This window comes from Phycodurus eques, chromosome 12, assembly GCF_024500275.1.
Source record: "Phycodurus eques isolate BA_2022a chromosome 12, UOR_Pequ_1.1, whole genome shotgun sequence".
Lineage (NCBI taxonomy): Eukaryota > Metazoa > Chordata > Actinopteri > Syngnathiformes > Syngnathidae > Phycodurus > Phycodurus eques.
In genome coordinates this window covers 22,547,362-22,568,916 of record NC_084536.1, presented here as the reverse complement: position 1 = coordinate 22,568,916, position 21,555 = coordinate 22,547,362, and the positions used below count along the sequence as shown (strand labels likewise).

The 21,555-nt window shown below is 40.4% G+C and overlaps 3 protein-coding genes across 5 annotated transcripts in view; 1 reads left to right on the top strand and 2 right to left on the bottom strand.

Moving 5' to 3' along the window:
• The window catches only part of gpr143 (G protein-coupled receptor 143), an 8,374-nt gene extending 7,505 nt beyond the window's left edge, over nucleotides 1–869 (bottom strand). For both annotated transcript variants that reach the window (XM_061691398.1, XM_061691399.1), the window contains exon 1: nucleotides 547–869. In XM_061691398.1, the coding sequence (XP_061547382.1) occupies nucleotides 547–802 (256 nt within the window). In that variant the 5' untranslated portion in view covers nucleotides 803–869. The remainder of the gene's footprint in view (nucleotides 1–546) is intronic.
• On the top strand, nucleotides 543–14,090 carry LOC133410348 (ankyrin repeat and SOCS box protein 9-like). The gene is given in 10 exon segments (XM_061691400.1): nucleotides 543–1,100; nucleotides 3,208–3,632; nucleotides 3,708–3,787; nucleotides 4,725–4,832; nucleotides 5,019–5,169; nucleotides 5,248–5,297; nucleotides 5,299–5,383; nucleotides 5,847–6,038; nucleotides 12,027–12,113; nucleotides 12,747–14,090. Coding segments are annotated over 9 exon segments (858 nt in total). The 5' UTR covers nucleotides 543–1,100; nucleotides 3,208–3,565; the 3' UTR covers nucleotides 12,785–14,090.
• The window catches only part of mospd2 (motile sperm domain containing 2), a 19,027-nt gene continuing 7,925 nt past the window's right edge, over nucleotides 10,454–21,555 (bottom strand). Inside the window, exons 10-16 of one of the 2 annotated variants that reach the window (XM_061691393.1) lie at nucleotides 18,186–18,298; nucleotides 14,219–14,312; nucleotides 13,239–13,335; nucleotides 12,884–13,004; nucleotides 12,717–12,810; nucleotides 11,683–11,724; nucleotides 10,454–11,016 (exon numbers count right to left, since the gene is read on the bottom strand). In XM_061691393.1, coding sequence (XP_061547377.1) covers nucleotides 10,864–11,016; nucleotides 11,683–11,724; nucleotides 12,717–12,810; nucleotides 12,884–13,004; nucleotides 13,239–13,335; nucleotides 14,219–14,312; nucleotides 18,186–18,298 — 714 coding nt within the window. In that variant the 3' untranslated portion in view covers nucleotides 10,454–10,863. The remainder of the gene's footprint in view (nucleotides 11,017–11,682; nucleotides 11,725–12,716; nucleotides 12,811–12,883; nucleotides 13,005–13,238; nucleotides 13,336–14,218; nucleotides 14,313–18,185; nucleotides 18,299–21,555) is intronic. The other variant, XM_061691394.1, reaches the window with a different exon arrangement.

The window sequence follows — 21,555 nt, the reverse complement described above, 5'->3', positions numbered from 1 at the left end:
GGTGTCAAAGGTTTGAGAAGCACTGTTGTGCATCATTCTGCGTCGTACTGATGCTGTTTCTGTATTTTGGCTGTCAGTTAATTACAGCCAAAATATTAGAAAACAAAAAAAAAAAAAAATACAATCACAATAATAAACATTAAATTACATTAATGTGTTTTTTTTTTTTTTTTTTTTTACCTCATTAGATTGTGCAAGTGCACCTACTGTTGTACATAAACATTTAAATCCATCAGGGAAAAAAAGGTGTAATCAAGTGAAATTTTGAAAGTCCAGGTTTTGAATGACATTTCTTGCACTGTTTTCTTTGTACTTTTCTTTGTTATAAATGTTTATAATCATGTTTTTTTTGTTTTTTTTTTTCAATCTATGAAATGCGCTATATCAATAAACTTACTTTGCTTTGCTGCTAAAAGCAGTTGCAAAGTAAAAGAAAGGTCGGTTTAAATTTGAAAAAAAAATTAAATAAAACCAAACCAAACCAAAACATTTGCGTCACGCATCCAGCAGCAAGCAGCAGGAACGCCCCTCCGCTCAATGTTTTACCTGCACATCCCAAAATGTCGCAGACGCTGATGATGAAGAGGATCCGCGCCGAGGACACCGGTCTGGGCAGCGGGTACTGGCCCAGCCTCCGGTAGCCTTTCCTCTTGGGCAGGATCTGCAGCACCGTGAGCAGCACGCTCACGGCCGCGCTGGCCGCCGTCACGACTCCGAACGGGAGCGGCTGGAAGGCGACCACCAGCTCGGTGGCCGCGTCCCGGTTGGAGCAGCAGAACGTCTCCAGCCGCGGCGACGCCATGTCGGAGTGCGCGGCGAAACGAGGGGGAGGAAAAGAAAGGGAGTCCGCTGAGCTCAATTCTCTGACGGATCACATGGTGGATACAACATGTGCTTTCATTTAATCCCCCCCCCCCCCCCCCAACCCCCCCGAAGCTCGCAGGGTGGCTAAGGAGAGGTGCAGCGAGGACACTACATTAGGTACACCTGCCCAATTGCACGCATGTCATTTTTCTTTCCGAACCAGCAGCAAATCAATTCATTTGGATTCGAATCATTATCCTCATAGGATTGATGAATGTGCAATACAAATTATTAAGGTGAGTTCTAAATGTAGTTTATTCCCATCAAAATGTATCTACACGACCACAGGTGTCAAACTCAAGGCCCGGGGGTGGGGGGCAGAATTGTTATATATAATAACATTGAGATATTGCAAGCATCATTTTGTTACCACGTTTTGCAGACTTGGACAATAGTTGAACAAACTGCAGTTCATTGTTACGTCTCTGAGCGAATTAGTGTAAATTCAATCTCACAGGGTTTTCCGTCGCAATGCATTTATATCCTGTTTTCATTCAGCCTCATGAATTGAATGGATTAATAATAGATGTCTATAGATTTACAAGATTTGTATTCCATTATCAATATTTGTACAGCATTTAATTTGTTGGTCTTCAAGGAAAGCAATTTGGCGACCACTGCCAGTGCTGCTGTGGGTGTGTGCGTGTGTGTCATAATCTGAATCGGAATCAGAATCAGAATCAAAATCAGAATCCTCTTTCTTGCCTAGTATATCAAAAACAGACAGGCAGCCATTTGAAGCGCCCCCCCCCCCCACACTGGAATTGTCACATGACAAGTTTGAGAGTACATTAACAGTCAAGTGGGCGATCTGTGCTGGTCATTAGTGTCAGTTACATGTGACCTCTTGATAAGAACGACGGTCGACTCCACCACATTCTGTGTTTGGGGTAGCTGATCGGGCCTGCGTGACTACACGACGAATGTCAGGCTGTGGCGCACTTCATTTTATATGCTCGACTCGTTCCGAACACTTTTGACCCTCTCTCTCTCTCTCCCTCTCTCTCTCTCGGAAGATTTACTGTATTAGGATTAAGAGTCTATCTGGTTGAATATTTGCCTCACCCAAAAAAGCAGCAAGCATACTGGGGAGGTGCAGTCTTGGATTCAGATATGACCCAGCACACCTCGCACAAACAAACAAACAAACAAACAAACAGACAGACAAAAATAACTTTAGATATCAAAGTAAGATTGCTTTTAGGAGTAGGCAAAGCATCAAACCTATTCATTATTAAGTACCTTTACTTCAGCTTGCTTGGGTGAATGTTAACGCATTCATACTTTCACTAATATGGCAATATAATCTTACAAGCTAATAAGTCAATATATATATATATTTTTAGAAATCCCCGATGATGGTGGTTCCCAGGCGCCATCCCAGGCCCCCCATTTTATTTGTATTTGTTTTTGTTAATTCTTGTCAAACTAGTACTTTTATATTATTATATTTCTTCTTGCAAAAAAAATAACAAAAATAAAATTTATATAGTTTTAGTTTTTGTAATATTATTGAAACATTTCTTGCACTATTTGGGCATTATTCTTGTAAAATAATGACTCTCATGTACCATTACAACTTAATTTTCATGAAATATTTGCCTTTTTTTTTTCTCAAAACAGTACTTAATCTTTGTAAAATTGTATTTTTTCCTTTTAATATCAGTTATTCCTGTAAAATTTCAATGTAAAAATAACGTAAAATATGTAAAATGTGGATTTTTTGTCTGTATAGCACTTTATTCTCATTAAATGCAATTTTTCTCATCACAACATTATGACTTTGGGTTGTCTTAAATCTTAAGTGTCCTAAAATTGTGACTTTACGCTTGTAAATTTGTGTCTTTTCTCATAATATTATAAGTAATACAAGTGACATTTGTCTTGTATTATTTGAACTTTTTTTTTTAATCAAAACTTGTGTCGTGTAGTATAATTGTTGCAAAAGAATGGCATTAGTTTTGTTGTCTTTACTCTCATAATATTTTGAGCTGTCTTTTTTTTATTCCTTTTTTATTGTCATATTAAAACTTTTTCGTTGAGTAATTATCACGTCATCATTTTATTGTGATTCTTTGACTTTATTCTTTGACTTTATATGGTATTATTAGTATTATTAGTATTATAATTAGTATGAATTAGTATTAAATAATATAATATAAAATAATAATAATTTAATAATTAGTATTATAATTAGTATATCATTAGTATTTTTTTTTTTCCTCATCAGTGTGGCCGTAATACGCCTTCCTCAAAAATAATGAGCCATGAGTCATCTAACAATGTGAGTGTTTTTAAAAAGATCTTTTATTTTTTGGGTAATTCTTTCCATGTGTTTTAAAGGGGAAAAAGAAGACCATGAATATTACAGTTGGGTCTACAAGACACCTCCCAACTTCAGATCTCTGGTGTCAAGTGTCAACGCAAAAATTCCGACCTGCCCGACAGGCCTTCCCTTTCTTGTTTGGGGCACCTCCATTGGCTGAGACACACCCGCGCCACTGAAGCCGCCAGCTTCCTGGAGGGCGAATAGCTGCTCGGAACAGGAAATTACATCACAGGGCTTGAGGAGCAGCATTTTGCACGCCGAGAACAGAGAAACCCAAAACGAGGAGCAGATGTTTTTCAGACGCGTTTCAAAAAGAAGGGCAAAGCGGAGCGTAGAAAAGCAGTTTTGGTCCGAGGCGCTGCGAGAAGAAACATGTCAGGGGGATATGAAGAGAGTCAAAGTGGAGCTTCTGTTTTCTTCTCCAACCCTCTGATGAGTGGTGAGTGCCACGAAGGAGCTGCCTTGTGTTTTATAGCAAGCATGTGATGTGAACGTCCGTGCATTGTCCACACAGATGTTGAAGCAGACTGGTCTCCAATTCATGATGCTGCAGCCAACGGACGCACGCTGACACTGCAAAGGCTCATTGCTCAGGTAACTCAAAGCTCAAATACTTCACTCGCGGACTTCCTGAACTTAATAACCGTTAACAGGGTTCATCAACTCATGGTACAACTAGGGTACATGTTACATAGACAGTAAACGCATGGTTGCACATGACATGACACAGTCGGATTCCCATTCCAAATTCCAAAAGAACCAAAACCACACTGAAAAGAACATATAAAATGAGATTGTAATAGACTCGTATACTTCCATTTGAAATACCCATTTAAATAGTAATATTTTGTGTAAAATGTAAAAAAAAAAAAAATAAAAAAAAAAGTGTAATTATGTGATATAAAATAACAATTACATGAGAGTTAACGTGAATATTTCCAAATCATAACAATATTCTAAAAGATATTCGAAAGAAAGTTGCAATATTTACAGAAAAATAAAAAAATATATATTACTTTTTGAGAAAAGCACCAATTAGTATGTGAAAAAAAATTCAATAGAGATTTGTAAACTTACGATAAAAAGTGTATATTTCAAAAGAATTCATTGATTCATTCATTCACCTTCCTATCCTCACGTGGGTCGCGGGCGTGCTGGAGCCTATCCCAGCTATCTTCGGGCGAGAGGCGGGGTACACCCTGAACTGGCCGGCAGCCAATCGCAGGAGAATAGTCATATTGTGAAAAAAACTATATATTTTTTTTCAAAAGAAAGTTGTAGTTTTGAACAATATTTTGAAAAAAAAAATAGAACAAAGTTGTAACATTTCAGAATCAGAATTTTAAAACATTGATATATGAGGAAAAAGTTTTAATTTAATGAGCCTAAGTAGTAATGTTATGAGAAAATTGAAGTAGTCTGTTTTTTTAGTTGTATTACTCATATGGAGTTTGTCCAAACGACTGTAGTGTAGCGAATGTTTGCAGCGAGTGATGCCCTTAAAAGGTAACCTCGTGTTGTTGTTGACCAGGGTGCGTGCGTGAACCTGAGCACGTTGGACCGGGTCTCCCCCCTCCACGGCGCATGCGTACGAGGCCACGCAGCCTGCATCAAGCTCCTCCTGCAACATGGCGCTAATGTCTGTATGATGTCATATTCTCTGCTTTTTACAAAAAGTACACGCTATTGAGTTTTGTGCTGATTCACCACACACACTTTTGCGTGCAGACAACCATTAACAGGCCCAATTTCCGACAGTGAGCAAACACCCTTTTAGCTATTAAAGAAAAGTCCTAGTCTGAGAGAACATATTTTGTGTGAAAAGGTAAACAGTTCGACGTCAGATGGAAAAACGGCACTGTCGGAGGCGTGTGGCCGGGGTCACGTGACCTGCGTGTCGCTGCTCCTTCAGCATGGAGCGAGCCCTCTGGGGAGCAACCCGTCCAGTTCCCCAATGCACGTTGCCGCAGCCAAAGGTAAGACCTTCCCACGCATGTGTGGGCGAGGGTGCTACAAGTGGTACGTAGTGTCAGACTTTGACGATTTTCACACAGGTTACCCAGAGTGCATTGAGTCTCTCGTGCAGCACGGCGCCGACGTGGAATCAGAATTTAGATCAAGTGGGCACACCGCTCCATATCGCCTGCTCCAATCAGCAGCTGACTGCTGTGAAGAAACTGCTTCAACTCGGTAAACATCCTGATTGCCTCATGCGCTTAACTACGGCTGACAATGTATCAGACCATTAGCTCTGAATTACATTAAATTGTCTCAGCAACGATCTTAAATAAGTCCATTTATTTATGTATTTTAACACCTAGAAATAAAGGGGACTGAGGATAGAGCTGTGGGGAACACACAAATAAATGGAAAATATTGAAAAACAATTCGAGCAATTTTTAAAATTTGATTGACACTATAATGCTCCGAAGATTAAGTCATAATATTGAAAGACAAACGTCGTACTGTAATCTAACAAAGTCCTAATAGTGCGAGAAAAAAAAAAACTTTAAAGAAAAAAGGCAGTTTTTCCCCAAATGAAGTTATTTTATGACCAAAGTTTTATTTTAATATAATAATAACATAAAACTAATAAAAAAATATTACTTTGCGACAGTGTCCACCTCCCTGAGCCGTCTGTCTCATCTTGCAGGCGCGAGCTCAAACATCGTCGCGTCCGGTGAGTCTCCCCTGCACGTCGCCGCTCGTGCGTCCTGTCCAGAGACGGTGTCGCTTCTGTTAGAGCACGGGGGCGACGCCTCCCTGCGGAACCCGGAGGGCAAACGCCCCGTGGACCTGGCGGCCCCCGACGGTCCCGTGGAGAAGCTGCTCAGGCAAAGCGGAGGTATTCCTTTCCAAATTCCTCAGTGGGAGTAAGCCAAACTTATACTCGCTATTGGCCACCCTCAGGAGTCGCCTCGCTGATGCAGCTGTGCCGCCTCCACATCAGGACCGCTTTAGGCAAACACAGGCTGCGCTACATCCCTCGCCTTCATCTGCCCACACTACTCAAAAACTATCTTCTATGGAAAGCCTGAGAATTTATTTCATATCCTGGATACCCCGCCCGACACGTTACTACTAGTAAGGCAAAACTACACAAGTTGACAAGTAGTACTACTGATGAAACACTAGACATTTAACTTCTATCATTTTATATTGTTAACTGGTAGAATTGAGCGTCACTAATAGTACGAGTAGTGCACAGTTGTCATCTAGTGCAGTTTTGGCTTACAAGAAATATATATTGTAGTTGTCCTACTACAAAACTAGTGATGGGCATTTTAGTGCTACTTGTAGGGTCCAGGTGCCTACTAGTGCGTGGCACATGCCTACGAGTTGGGCCTAGTAAGTTGCGTTACCACTGCAGCACAGTAGTTTACTAGTATGGTTTAATTGTGTACTCGTAGGCCAAAATGAGTACAACTAATGCAAAAGCTATTACTAGTAAGACATATTTTTATACTAGTGTGCTGAATTGCCTTACTAGTAAGGACAAAGAGCGCACTAGTACCTGGATACATCAAGAACATCAAGGGTAAAATGCTCAAACTGCTTTCAATTATCTTCCCCTGCTGCAGTTCTTCTTTTTGCCAACAGAGGGAGCGCTCGCATAATACTTGAGGGCAAACTTGACTTTGACAGGACGTCCAACTGCAATTCAAAGTCACGTGATGGTCAGCGTCGACCCTCATCTGCAGCATGTTGTATTCATGAGCTGGCACACTTTTTTTTTTTTTTGCTTTCATCTCCTCTTGTTGGTGCCCCAAATAGATTTTTTTTTTTTTTCTTTCTGCCTGCCTCACCAGGCTAGTGTGAGACTTTCACGCTGAATTTACATATTTTAGACAGCAAAGTTTAAGCCCGAAGTGCTGTACTTTAATTCAAAAGATGGATTTGATGGTCAAACGTTGATATAAAATGTCTAAAACTACACTGGCCGCTTGAATGATTTTTATTTTATTTGGTCTCGAACCCCTCGGACCCACCGAAAAAATAAACTGTTTGCAATATTGTGGTATTATTGTTTTAGAATTAAAATGCTTCTTAGTTATATTTACAATGAGAATGAAGTCATAATAGCAGCATGCCATGTCTGAGTTGAGAGGTTCTGGGTACGAATCTGGTTACCCGACCAGTCCAGGGTAAACCTTGCCTCTTGCCCAAACGTCAGCTGGGATAGGCCCTAACCCTAATGAGGATAAACACTCGAAAAAAATGGATGGAACGGAGTCATAATATTGTCAGAAAGTCAGAATTTCAACAGAAAATATTTGTGTTTTGTCACAAATTACAAGAGAAATAATAAATACTACGAGAACACGTTTGAGAAATTAACAATTCTCATTATGGTATAGTGGAGCTGTAAACCACCGCAAACTGCAACCATAAATATATTGTTATCGTGAAATCTGCTAATATAAATTGTTTAATTCTGCAATTTTCTGTGTGTTCTGCAAGATAACTCCTGAGCAGGTAGTTTTTCAGCAACCCTTCCATTCGACAACATAGACACAACAGGGGATCTGGGATGGTGCCTTGGGGTATGCCAAAGCTAATAGCTTTACCAAAAAGTTCCAAAAAAAAAAGAATTGACCATTTTTTAAAATTGAATACAAACAGAGCATTATCTTTGTCAGTTCGATTGTGTACTAACAAAGTGGTACGCTAGAATATTACCTATACTGTATTTACGACACTACTTTAAATGAGAACATTTCACCAACTCCATCCAGAGCACCCTTATACTTGAATGTAGCACTCAATTCATTTTCTATTGATCCCTTCTTCCAATTTGGCTGAAGGAGTTCATGCTCAAACGCTGCAGCCGGAGGTCACGTTAACATTGGGGCAGCTTTTGATTGGATGTAAAAATCAATATAACTGAGGGGCTTCTCGCTCCTAATGCTGCCAGCGGAGACATACCGCGTGGAATTAATGACAGCGGAGCAATGATGGGGCCATGAACGTGTGTAGGTTAAGTCACATGACCGTAAACAAGCTTCAAGGATGTGACATCACTGATGTTGTGTGTGTGTGTGTGTGTGTGTGTGCTGAGTGAGCTGCTCTGTCTATATATAAAACTGTGCTATCGCGGACAAATATTGACTGGCATTGAATGCATCAGATATACAGATGTAACATAAGAGACATTTTTTTTTGATATTCAGATCATATTTAGGAATATTGGTAATTTTATGAGAAAAATGTTTTATATTCAGATCATAAGGAAGATTGGTAATTTTATGAGAACAATTTGTAATTTTGCGAGATTCATAGTGAGAAAGATTGTTTGATGAAAAAAACAGGAAAAAATGAGATTTGTAATTTTATGAGAATGTATTTATTTCATGGGATATTTTAAGAGTTTGTAATATATTGGAAGAGTTGTAATCCTAAGAAAGAATTGTAATTTTTATGGAGGAGCCATTTTATGAGAAAGATGTTTTTTATGAAAATTATTATTTTATTTTAAAATATCAAATTATTTCAACTTTATTAAAAATATAGTTTTTGATATTCCTGATTTTGATTTTATGGGAAATATTTTCCATTTCATAAGAAATTTACAACTTACAAAAAAAAAAAATATGACGAAATCAGAAAAATTGTGTTTGATTTCATGAGGTGACAGGGCGTTGCTAGGTTTCGACGACTGGGGTGGCTTAGCCGCCCAAAATCTTTTGTTGATCGGGGTTGGGGTGCTAAGGAGTTGTTGGTCCATGTGAAAAACTTCCATACGTGAAGGTTATTCTATTGTTTATTGCCGGTGTACTTGCTCATATAGTCAATGTTACTTTTTCGGGGAGGAAACCCAAATTTATAAAGCCCCCCTAAAAGTTAAAATAAAAATAGGCCTAGCGACTCCACTGTGAGGTGACATTGCATGTCCCTAGAGCCAGCTTCTGCAGCCGGGGAGCAGTTTGCAGCTGGGACACGGTTTGGATGAAAACCTCCAAAATATGAGACCATTGGTACTCATCAGAAAAGACTGGGGCCTTGCTCACGAGTGAGGGTGAAGAATGGAATGGGAGATAACAGCGTCTGCAGTGATGCGGACTCTTATCGGTCTGCGGTGGTGAAGGAACTATCGCCCAAAGGCGAAGCTCTCGATTTACCGATCAATCTATGTTCCTACCATGACCTATGGGCAAAGTAACTTCCTCAGACATTTGCACCCTATTGGTCTGAAGCGTACCTTTAAAGCAAAATAAACATTTCAGGTTTTACATCCGAAATAGTTGCGAACAATCTGAAGAGTTCCAACTCAAAAAAGTAGGTTAGACCAGGCAGTCTCGGAGGCCCCCGCGAACAAGCTTGTCGTAATCAACCTTAGCATTAACGCGCTCATTATTGGCGGGTTTGGACAGCACGTTGATAAGCAAACTGGGATGGTTGCTCGTCGCATGGCGTCCTGATTGCTTGGTGCCGGATATCATTGCGGATAAGGCGAATTGTCAATAAGCTGCAAGGGGACCACGCACCCGCGTCCTTGCGCTCGCCGCTAATTGCTTGTGTATTTTTAGTAGGCCCACGCTGGCTAATTAAAAGCCATGCAGCACCCCGGCGTCAGCGCGGAGCGCGTCGGCTCCGCCGTGTCTTCATTTAGATACATGCGGGTGAATAGCGGTGTGCTCTTTGAAGTGAAAACTAAATAAATGCAGTGGTGGGAAGTAACCAAGTACTAACACTTACGTGACTGTACTTAAGCAGACTTTTTAAAAGTATTTGTAGTTGAGTTTGCTGCCGTGCCAAATGTGCGGTTGCACAGCGCTTTTTGTTCGGGGGCTGGCGACCGACCACTGCTCTTAGAAATGAGCTCACTCTTTCCTGTCACTGTGGATCAATATTAATGTTTTACGCCTCATCGTACCTCTGCGATATTTGTTCAGCTATAAAAGGTATTGCTTGTTGCCAAGTGTTGACGTGAGGAGCTTTAAATTTAGTCAGGCCACAGACCTGTTTAATTCAAAAGCAGTGCTTTGCCGCCATCTCGTCGCATTCATAAGCAACTATAAACCCTTTTAATGTGATCTTGGGGACTTGGAGAGGGAAAAACGAGCAGCGGCGACATGGAGGAACGTGAATCAGCAGCATTGATAACCGTGGCGCCAGCGGTTTCTGAGAAGATAACCCCCACCCATCGCCTTATTCAACAAAATTGCTTGATGTTTTTGGCACTACTGATTCATGATTGTTGTTGTCTTGGCGCAGACTAAAAACAACCAGCTTTAGTACTATTTTACGTGCATTTGTTCCCCCCCCCACATTGTGCCAAGCTATCAAAATAGGTACTTTATATAATTGACAGTAAAAACTAATTTTTACTTTTTAATTTCAGGGTTATTTTTACATTGACTTTAGGAGTAGAATCAATACTTCTACTTTCACCAGTGTGAGTAATTTTGCTAACCTGGCAAAAAAAAATAAAAATATTTTCACATCTGCTAGAGTATCATGTAAAATATTGTACAATATGATCACAAAAATATATATTTCCTACATATTTTTTGCAATAAATATATTTTTTTCCCAGCTTAAAAAACTGCTTCAAGGTTGTTAAAAAGTGTCTTTGTTCGTTGTCGAGGGGCAGCACAAAACCTGCCCCTCGATTTGGCGCCAAAAGGACTTTCAAGGGCGGCGGATCGGTCTCCGTAGACGTGCGGTGGTCAAGAGAGTTGCTGGGCCGTCGTCAGCAGGCGGATGCAGTACAGGTTGAGCATCAGCAGAACCAGGACCAAGCAGACCAGAACCTTCTGGACCCACACGCACGTGTTCACGCTCTGCTCTAGCCGGGAGTTGGAAGCCATCAATCGCATGAGCTGGTGGGACAGGAAAAACACACTTGTCGGATTTAGGAAAACCTGGACAAGATGCTCCGGGAAGAAGGAGAAGACAGAGGTCATACAAAATATCAGCATCAAAAAGATTGGCTAGTACAGTTATAACTGATGCCCATTATAACACACATAATTATAATGCATTGAGGGGGGAAAAAGGTTTTTTTTCTCCTAAACCCCAAATATTCTTCAACAAGTGGAGATAAACCACCAATAAGCATTTTCGGGGTCTGACCTAAAGCTCCCTAAATGTATAATATAAAGAGATGTACCGTCTGTTAGTAGAACTTGCAAGGATTTAGCTTAGTGTAAAGACTAGAAAGGCAGTGGACTGGACTGACAGTTTTTCACCTGGATTCCAAGAAGCAAAAAGACCAAATTGTGCAAAGACGTGTCCCGCATGTAGGTCAATGATAAGTTGAGTTTGAGTTTATCAGGTCTTCCACTGTGTCCTCATATTTATCTGTAAAATCAATTAGGGAGATGTTTATGACATTTGGAGGGAGTCAGTCACACTGTCTCGCCCGTCCACACGTTAAGCTCAAGGCTAATGGAAAGGGGGGGGGGATTTACGAAAGTCTGGAAAATGTAACTTGCTGCTTCTCCCCAGGAGAGAGGGAGAAAGCCTTCATTCAATCAAATACTTACGAAGCTGTCATCAGGTGCCCGGTAGCCTTTCTGTGCAACATGCTATGAAAATACAAATAGTTACGTTTAGGAGTCTTTAAACTTTTGACTGCAATGCCTGTCAAACCTTTTTTCAGGGCGAAGAGGTTGACAAAAACATTGCACATCATCACACGGAACGCACACGCACTCCCCAGTCACAACATTAGGTACACCTCCACAATTTGATGATGTTCGGCCGACAACAGATTCATCACAAATTGCGCCTTTAATATGATAAAAATGCTAAATTCTGATTGACAGTGTCAGTGATCGTATTTCTTAACTTCACAGGTGTATTTTTGTATTCTTTGTGATAACCACAGAAAAGGTCATGGAACTTGTTGTGACGTGGGAAAGTGGTGCACACATCTTTCTTGGCTTTCCATCCTTTCTTTCACACGCCGTCAAAGGTAAAGATGAGTGCAAAGGTTTTACTATTTACAGTGGTTCATTTATTTTTACACTTGTATGACAAGAATGTCACTTTGACTACAAAGAATTTTAGAAGGCCACAGTTTGACCCTGGAATGGACTGATTCAATTTTCAGACAAAATTTGAATGGTCTGACTTAAATCCGATACGGTTTTCATTTACTTTTTTAGTTACTTATTCATATCATTTCATTTAAATCTTGTTCTTACCATTCTTAGTTTACAAATGTATATTATATTTAATTAGCTTTTTGTAATCTTTTATGTATATTATAGTGATGCCTTGAGATGGGACTAATTTGTTCAGTGACCACGCGCGTAACTAAAAACATCGCAAATCATCTTTCCCCATTGAACTCAATGTGAATGCCATTAATCTGTTCCAGCCTCCCACAGCAAAACAAATTTTAATTTTACAATAATGTAGTTTATAATAAAATATACATCATTAGAATTCGAGTATTGTCATTGGATTAATTCACTGTGACTATATTTAGCCACATCAAAATAGTATGCATTGGATCTTTTTAGGTGGTACTGGTGTACCTATATCATACATGTATATACATTGTTGTAATTACCGCTGTGTTTATGTCCTTGCTGCTTCCTAGATCGCCAGCCTCCCTCAGAGGGTTGCCCGCTGGTTTAACGCTCTCTAGAACATGGCAGCGCAACCTGCGGAGAGAAAGACCCCTCGAATAAGACCAGCGGGAAGTTCATGGAACCAACAGTAAAATACTGCAAGTACCTGTGCTCCAGGATTTTGGGCTTTGGTACTTCTTTCCAGTACTGCGCAAGTTCTTGAGATCCTACGTTGTCCATCTCAGCCGCCATCACCAGGAAGCGATCCTGGGGGGACGCCTGAGATCCTGGGTGAAAATGAAACATACCTTTAACAGCATGTCGGTCTTAAAAGGGGGCCCTCTGTGGGCCAGTCAAACAAAACAACACAAGGGTTTGTTGAAGATGTCTGGCATCATGGGAGTTGTCCTCACGTAAGCACAAGTCATCCTCACGGAACACAAATGTAAGCCGCTTTAGAAGGGCAACCGATGAGCTCATCTGGAAATATTCAGTCAGCTCCAGTAAAGTTGGAACGGTACCTCCATGCAGGGACACCACAATATCGATGGAGGCGCCGGGTTCACAGGTGCTGCTGCTCGGCTTCACTCTGTACTTCTCGGGTGCTGTGGTCCGCACCTGTAGAGGAACATCAGTGAAAACGAGAACTATTTTGTGACCAGTGAATGAAATGAAAGCAGATTACAGCATTCCGACACTATCTCAGATCATCATAGTACCCCGTTTGCGCTATATCGCACATTTTATTTGTTCAACAAACATTGTACTAATCCTTCTGGTGTGTGTAACTAGGCCACCAGGGGGGCAGTATAATACATACATACGTATAATACACGTTTGACGGGGGTACATGAAGACTAAGCTGCACTAACAGGCGTTTTTCGCAGAGCAGAACTAAATATGCCTGTCAATATTGCTATATTCTGTCTTGTGTGTGTTGCTGCACTGTGTGCGTTCAAGCTTTAGTTGTTTAAAGGTTTTCAAGTACCATGATGTTGATGCCAGTTTTGTTAGCCAGTCCATGACATTTCACGTTGTGTTAGAATTAAACTAGCAGACATTGGTCAAACAAAGTTATGTAGTTTTGTAAATACAAAATCTGTAATTCTCTTTGTTTTATGTTTATAGTTTTACAGTATACTTCAAATGTGAGTGGCAATAAGCTACTTGAAGCAAGCACACGAGGACTGTATTTTCCAAGAGACTAGGGGGAGGGCAGAATAGAAACTTTTTTTGTTTTTATGTAGTGCTTGGTGTAAAAAAAAGGGAAGCATCGTTCTACACATTTTGTGTTCAAATACATTTACAATGTCTTTAAAAAGTGTGTTTTAATATGATTGAATGTTTAATGCCTGTGGGAGGAGTAAAATTGTATTGATAAAAAAAAAAGTGTTTTCTATGATTTCCCTACATTGCGAGTGGGTCTTGAACCTATCCTCCGTGATAAACGTTTATTGTAATCCGTTTTAGCATGTATAATTTGCAAGTGGTACACGCTCACCTTAAAGGCCAATGGGTTTTTCGTCACATTGCTCAGAATAATGAGGCTTTTCTTCTCTGTTTCCCCACAACCAAAACTGAGTTCTTCTGCAGGGCTACAAGCGGTGAAAAAAACTTTGCGTCATACACAAACATTGGAAAGCCTGTAGACTGTTTGGACTCATTTCAAGAGTTTATTCAAAGTCGTGTTGACATATGACAAAGTAGAGGTCATTTCAGCACCACTATATTATGCCAGCACTATCCTATTATTACCACCATTCTCTCGTCTAATTGTAGTACCGCAACAAACAACACAGATAGCGCGCGCATTCAGTCTCATGAACTGCAATATTCACAATATGAAAAAGGTCATACAGCAGGTACAGTCAGCAATAATAATTCAATTAAATGGATATATAATAGAAAAAAATCTTCGTGAGCCTGAAGGATGAACTTTTTCACAATCATGGATGATGTCATGCTGGATGTAAACATATCACGCGAGACCTCAAGTCAGTGACCGACATAGGATTAACTTTTAACGTTTTACTTTTTCATTGGCATTTTTTGCAAGACTCGCAGGTCGTATGTATATTGCACGAGACCTATGCAAGCATCAAAAGATTAGCCGTTTCTTTGACACTTATCCCAGAGGAAGAGGAAGGACTGGTCCTGAAGTGAAAATGGTATTTTGGAACCGCCGGAGCCAAATGTTACTATGGCAAGAAGGTCGTGCAATTGATAATTCAACCAAAACATTTCGGGTAGTAATATGCCTCATGAAGGTCAGTTTAAAGGATTAAGACCGGGAATATATATTGCTTTTTCTTTGTCTTTTTTGAGACACTGATTCAGAAAGATGGACCTCCTCCATGCATAGTGGTCATTTTTGGTATTTGCAATATGTGCTGCTGCAGTTTCTACGTGAAATTGTTTTCTACTGGCATAATGACATGTAAATCATCGGTGTTTGTATGTAATTTGCACCCCCTTGTGGAGACATCAGGGGTCTTCATGGATTCAACCACTAAATGTTGACTGAGAGGTTACTGATGTCAAGGAAGTATGCCATCTCCATTGCCCAAATATCTCTAGATTTAGGAGAGGAGCTACGGTTGACCCGTTGTTGGTAGAAAGTGACTTGAGAGTGTCATGGCCGCATGCGTATGTTGCTTTGTCAAGTGGTTGATTAAAATTGTAAGCTAACTAGTCAAGGAAAACAATGTTATACTTTGAAAATCGACATTTGCAAGTTGCAATGTTCTTTACTTTTTTTCGGTTTAGATGAATTGATATTACATCACAGTAATAGTAAATGAGTATTCTTTGAAAAATAGCGGTGGTGGGCACCATGGGGTGGGGCAACGGGGCTCTCGCACAGGGCCCCATTCAAGCTAGGACTGCAACTGCTCATGCATGATAATGAATATTAGATTCCTCACGACACTTCAGTTCAGAAAACACGAGAGGATGCGCGGGTTTTGCTTTTTCTTTAGCTTTTCTGTGAGTTATTCCAAAAGGAAGTGCAGACTCATTGAGTTAAGGTGGAAGAGAAGCATAGGCTGTTATGTGATGTAAGCCGATTATTCTATTATTCTTGTCATTTTTACATGTTCCAGTGGTTAGGCTCTTTGCACACTTTCTTGACAATTTAGAATTCTAAAAAGTGAGCTATGCAACCTTCAAATCACCATCATACTCTGCCTTTTGAAGTTAATGTTTTTTTTTTTTTAAAACATCTTCCTTACGGCAGCGGAGTGACAGTCGAGAATGTTGCTTGTACAGTTTACAGGAGCTTGTGGTTGCGCTTACAGGTTTCACTGCATTTTCACGATTGTGGTTGTACTATGCAATGGTGTAGAACTGCACTGTGTATATATTGCCAGTCTCAAATATCCTGTAATGCTGCACAAGCTCATTCGAAGAACGTGAACAACAGCTCACTCTGCAGCCCTACTTCAGGCTGTAGACGCCCTTAAAAGGATTACACACTATTATCCGATGGAAACAGGAAAGACCTCGTTTGGGAAAATCTGTGACAAAACACCCGCGTTGTCATTATCTTATAAACACACAAGCAATGCTATAAAACACTTACTGTGCAGGGCAGAAAAAAATAAAATAAAACATTCTCAGCCTCTTGTCAATGCAGCTTTGGTGCATCTTATGGATAGAAGAACTGCTGTGTATTTTCTCCTTTTTATGTCCCTGTGTTATTTGCCCACAGTACTCAAAGTGAATCTAAGAGTTGAGCGACGGTTGGGTGAAACAGGCGATCAAAGCACCCGTGCCCTCCTCTCTCCAGGGAAGCCCCCGGCCTTGAATTAAAAAGTAAACCGGCTCAGGAACATCGTAGCATTTAAGGCTCATTGCGATGTGTTTACTGGCCTGATTTTGTAGCCTTGAGCTGTCACAGTCCTCACATCAAAGCGGCTACGCTCTGGGAAACAGACCTTGACGGCATGCTCTGACAAATATATGCTCATTTAAAATATATGTTCTATAGACCAAAAAAAAGTATTTGGACACCTGGCCATTTACACCTACAAGAAGTAGAAATGGAGGAAAATAAAGGGTTGAAAGGGGACTGTGGGGAGTTATTCTGGACTTTTTTTTTTTTAAACCGTTTCCTCTAAAGTTGTAAGCATGTCCATCTCTTGGTAAAATGAATAATGAAGATTTAGAGTCCATATAGTGTAAAAAAGGGTGTGTGTTAATCTCTTAAAGATTAACCTTGCTCAAGTTCCTCTTTCAACAAATATGCTCCAATTATCTGGCAATGTCATAAATCTTCCTCGTAGGTACACACCTTTAACTTCAAACTGCTCACATTCATTCCCTGCACTGTGAAGCTTCCAACATCCAAGCCAAGCAGCAAGAGGCAGAACATGTTGCAAATCTGACCGAGTGCTTCACAGAGGGAATCGATGACCGACCGCTGCCTCTCGTTGCTTTCTGTTAATAATTAACCGAGGCGAATCCCTTCTACTCAATGAACCATTGATTTGTGGCGCCCTTAATTCCCACCCCCACATACAGCTGGATCAATTGAGCTATTAAGCTACAAACACGTCAATAATGGCTCAGTGACAATATGGGGGGGGAAAAAAATATTTAAGTCAATACGTGCAACCCTTTCTTAATGTTGCATGTAGCTTCTCTTGAATGATATTTTTTAAGGTGTCTCACTTTGAGTGGCAGGAAATGAAGGCGCTTGTCACCAAGTTGGGGGGGGGGGGGGCACTGGGTTTTGATGATATGCTGGGAAGAGACTTCTTAGAATGTTTTTACTGCAATGTCAAACTGCTGCTGGTGTCATTTTATTGAATTATTTCCGAGACTTTTGTATTATGAAGTACAAAAAAACCCAAAAACAAACAAAAAAAACAAGCTCCGTCGACAAATGCGAAGATTACAGGAGAAGATAACAGGAAGTACTGTTTATTTTCTCAACCAAGCACCTCCTGCGTTGAGCGTAATTGTGGCTTTCTATTTCATACGTCACACCAGACCACATCGAATTCTCTGATTGGAAGATGCAGTGTCACTATGTGAAAGTTCACAGTTGCAACAATAGCCTGATTCATTGGGTTAAGTATAAAAGCCACAGTTAAGATATTTTTTTTATGGCTCAGATGCAACAACAAACATACAAGTCATCTGTCACTTGCAATTTTTTTCTTCCAATCCCGAATTCTTTTAGGGTCAGTGTGGAAATAATATGGAATGGTCCGCGCTGACCGCAGCAGCACAGATGCCACTTGCGGACAGCGTCTATTGTGGTCAAGGTGTCCACCGCAACACATGGTATTAATGTTATCAGTCGTAATCTCCCAGTGTTTATTTGTTGGCGTGTACGACATACCTGGCAACTAGTTAGGGCACGGCATCGATTCGCGCAGACGCCACTATTTGTGGAAAAACACTTGAGGATGCACACAATGCTAGGGGAGAAATCTATTACTTTAACTGATGGCAGTGCATACCTGATGTCCAACAGGGTGCCTTTAAATGTGGTCATGGGCCTCCTGGCTCCTTTGATTCGGCTCTCTCCCTTATCGCTGTCTTCTGTCCTCAAATTGTCTTCCAGGAAATTCACCTGCAAAGACAATGGATGCTGAATTACACAAGATACGCAGAGCACAAAGAACCTCGGAGCATATTTCCAACCGCTAACCTCCATATGTGGTGACCTATCAGATAATGAAGGTTAATAATTGTCAATGTAATATGTCAGTACTCTTTCTTGGAAGCCCCCCTTGGAACTCTTGAAACCCCCCCCCCACTGACCCTTGTGCTCATTTAAAGGAAGCGGAGATCACCAAAAAGCATATCCATGGAAGAATACAGAACTAAAATAAAACGCAGATTTCTGACTCGGAATAGAGGAACCTAAATGCAAAAAGTGTATTAGCCGCACACACTTTGACGTAAATCGTCCCGAGACACACCGCAAGATCATGACAGGATGTTCATTTTGAAGATGTTAGCATAAAAGGACGGAAAGGGAGGTGAGGTTGGTTGGTCGGGGGTGGGGGGGCATAGTGTGTTTGTGTTCACGTGGTTGGGATGGGGAAGCAAAGGTAAGAGGACTATGCATGCGATGGGAAAGTGAGTGACTCACAGGGGAAGTGAGTGTGATTCGAGCAACATGCCAGCTTGACATTACTGTTTACGCAAGAATGAAGACATTGAGATGATCAGCTGATAACAACTCAGTTTATTCATCGTCATCATTTGAAAGCAACGCAATTTATATAGCGCATTACGCACACAAGGTAACTCGATGTGCTTTGCATGATTAAAAGCATTTAAAAAACAAAGACAAAAAAAAAATCAGCTTATAAACATTTAAAACCAAGAAAAAAAAAAAATAAAAGTACACAGAGGCTTCATGACAGCTACTTTAAGAGCTTTAGGAAACTCGCCTGACTGAAGTGAGCAATTGATTATTTGCTGAAAATCAGCGAGCACAGACTTCGCAATAGCTTTGAAAAGTCAGATGGGATTGAGTCAAGATAGCTCGTTGATGCTTTCAGCTGCTGAACCGTTTTCTCTCCAGTTTCTTTTGTCAACTATCAAATTCTGACATGGTCAGAGATTTTCCTGGGCGGCTTCAGATGTAGTATCATTTTATCATTTCGCTGATTTGTGCTGCTATTTAACTTGATGGATTGTATTTGTTTTCACTAAAATAACAAGCAAATTCATTGCATTTATCTGATTCGGGGGGGTTTGTGAGCTAGTCAACCACGGCAAACAGAGTGCGAGCATTGTTCAAGTTCTTACTGATGATTCCAGAAAAGTGCTCATAGTCAATTTGGAGTTTAGTATTCCTCCACTTACATTCTGCTTTCGTACACTTTGATTTAGAGGTGTTTCAACATCCTTAGAGATGGCCAGGTCTAAGATGTGACCTTGAGTATGGGTTGGACTCTTAATGTTGAGAGAGGTCAAATGTGTCGAGTATAGCAGAGAGTTCTTTAGATTTTTTCCCCATGTTATTGTCAACATGAATGTTAAAGTCTCCCGTTATGACAAAATAGTTGTACTCAGTACAAAACTGACAGCAGTTCTGAAAAATCCTCCATAATTTTTCTATCAATTATTAAAACAATAACCTTTGGGTCACCTTTAACTAAAAACAGATATTCAAAAGAGCTAAAATCACCCAGTATAATTTCTTTACACTGAAATAATGACTTAAAAATAACAGAAATACCACCGCCTTTTGTCCTTATTCAACACTTGTTCATAACATTAAAATTTTCTGGTGCTGCCTCATTTAAAATGGTATTACAGCTACTTACTTTCTACAAAAAGTCATTAATCAACATTGATTTGTTACCCAGTGACCTGATATTGAAAAGAGCTAGTCTCGCAGAGATAACTGGTGACCATGGTTTGATAGATTCACGTTTTATCCTCACTAAGTTTGTAGTTCTACTTTTTTTGTGGCATATTTCTTTGACCAACTTCCTGTCCCTTGTAATTACAGAGATGAAAAATGCCTGATCCCCCATAGGGGTCTGACTTATTCTGGAAAAGACCCCGCAGATATCACTCAGATTCACAGATAAGATTCTTCATGGGTGGAGGAGGGGCCCTTCGCATTATAGTGCAAACTTGACACATAGGAAGTAAAGAGTAGATACAACGGTAACACGTGCCTGTGTTACTAATTGAGACTTAACAGATTGAAATGAAAATACATTGGTATTAGAATGATCTAAGGCACTTGTCCTACTATATTTGTAAAACCCATACAAACATTGATAATAGATAATAAAAAAAATAAAATCAAGATCATACAAACAAGTAAAAATGGAGAGGATGATTTCCAACGTTGATTGCTTGAAATGCTTGAATTAACTCATTTAAGTACTTTTATCGGACATTTGAGGGTGAAAATATTATGAAATGTTTGATTGGAGTGATGGTTGGTAGTGACATGAGTGCCTTTTGGCGACTGTACAAAAAAATAAAACAACAGGCAAACGCTCCTGCAGCCTTCATCGCTTCATGAAAGAAGTCAGAAATGTTATCGGTTCGTTGAAATGTTGAAAGGTTGAAATGTAGTAGGTGAAAAAGAAATGTCGCATCCAAGACAGAGTCAAAGGGGCTCACAGTGATGCCGCTCATATGAGCACACCTGCCTTGGCAGCCTGCAGAAATCTTCCGGAGTGTGAACGCCGTGTGTGGGTGCAATGATCCTATGCTGCATCACCACCTTCAGCCCTTGTTTCAAAACAAAGAGAGAGGCAGTTAGCTACCAAGTCATCAAGTACCGTGCCGTCGGGATCCCACACGATCATGTCTTGAAAAAGAACGGACGGTAGGCGAGAGCTCCATCAGACAGGTTGGTATAGGAGAGCATCTGACAGCCCCAGCAAGTGCTTTGTCCTCAACTTCGACTTTCCGCATTTCCGCAGACAAAGAGTATCGTCAAACTTCCTCTGTGCAACAATGAAATATTTGAATGGGAAGGGGAAAAAAAGCATTCCTGGTCTTGCCAGTATGGTACAATGTGACACTATTTACATAGCTGACACCTACATGCTTCAATTTGATTGGGGTTTACCTGATCTGAACCATTCAATGGCGAACTGAACTGAACCATATCACTGGGTGGAAACAAGGAATCAGTTCTTTGGTACGAGATCACTTTTAAATTGGGTGTCGATCTCATCTTGGAATCAAATGCATATAAACAGACTTTAATGTTATCATACAAACATTAATCTGGTCTTGATCTTGACCTGGTTTTAACCTGCCTTGGCGTTGACTCTGTGTCAAGCAAGTTTTGGTCTTGACTTGGTCTGATCTCATCGAAGTCTTGGTCTTGACTTTGTCTTA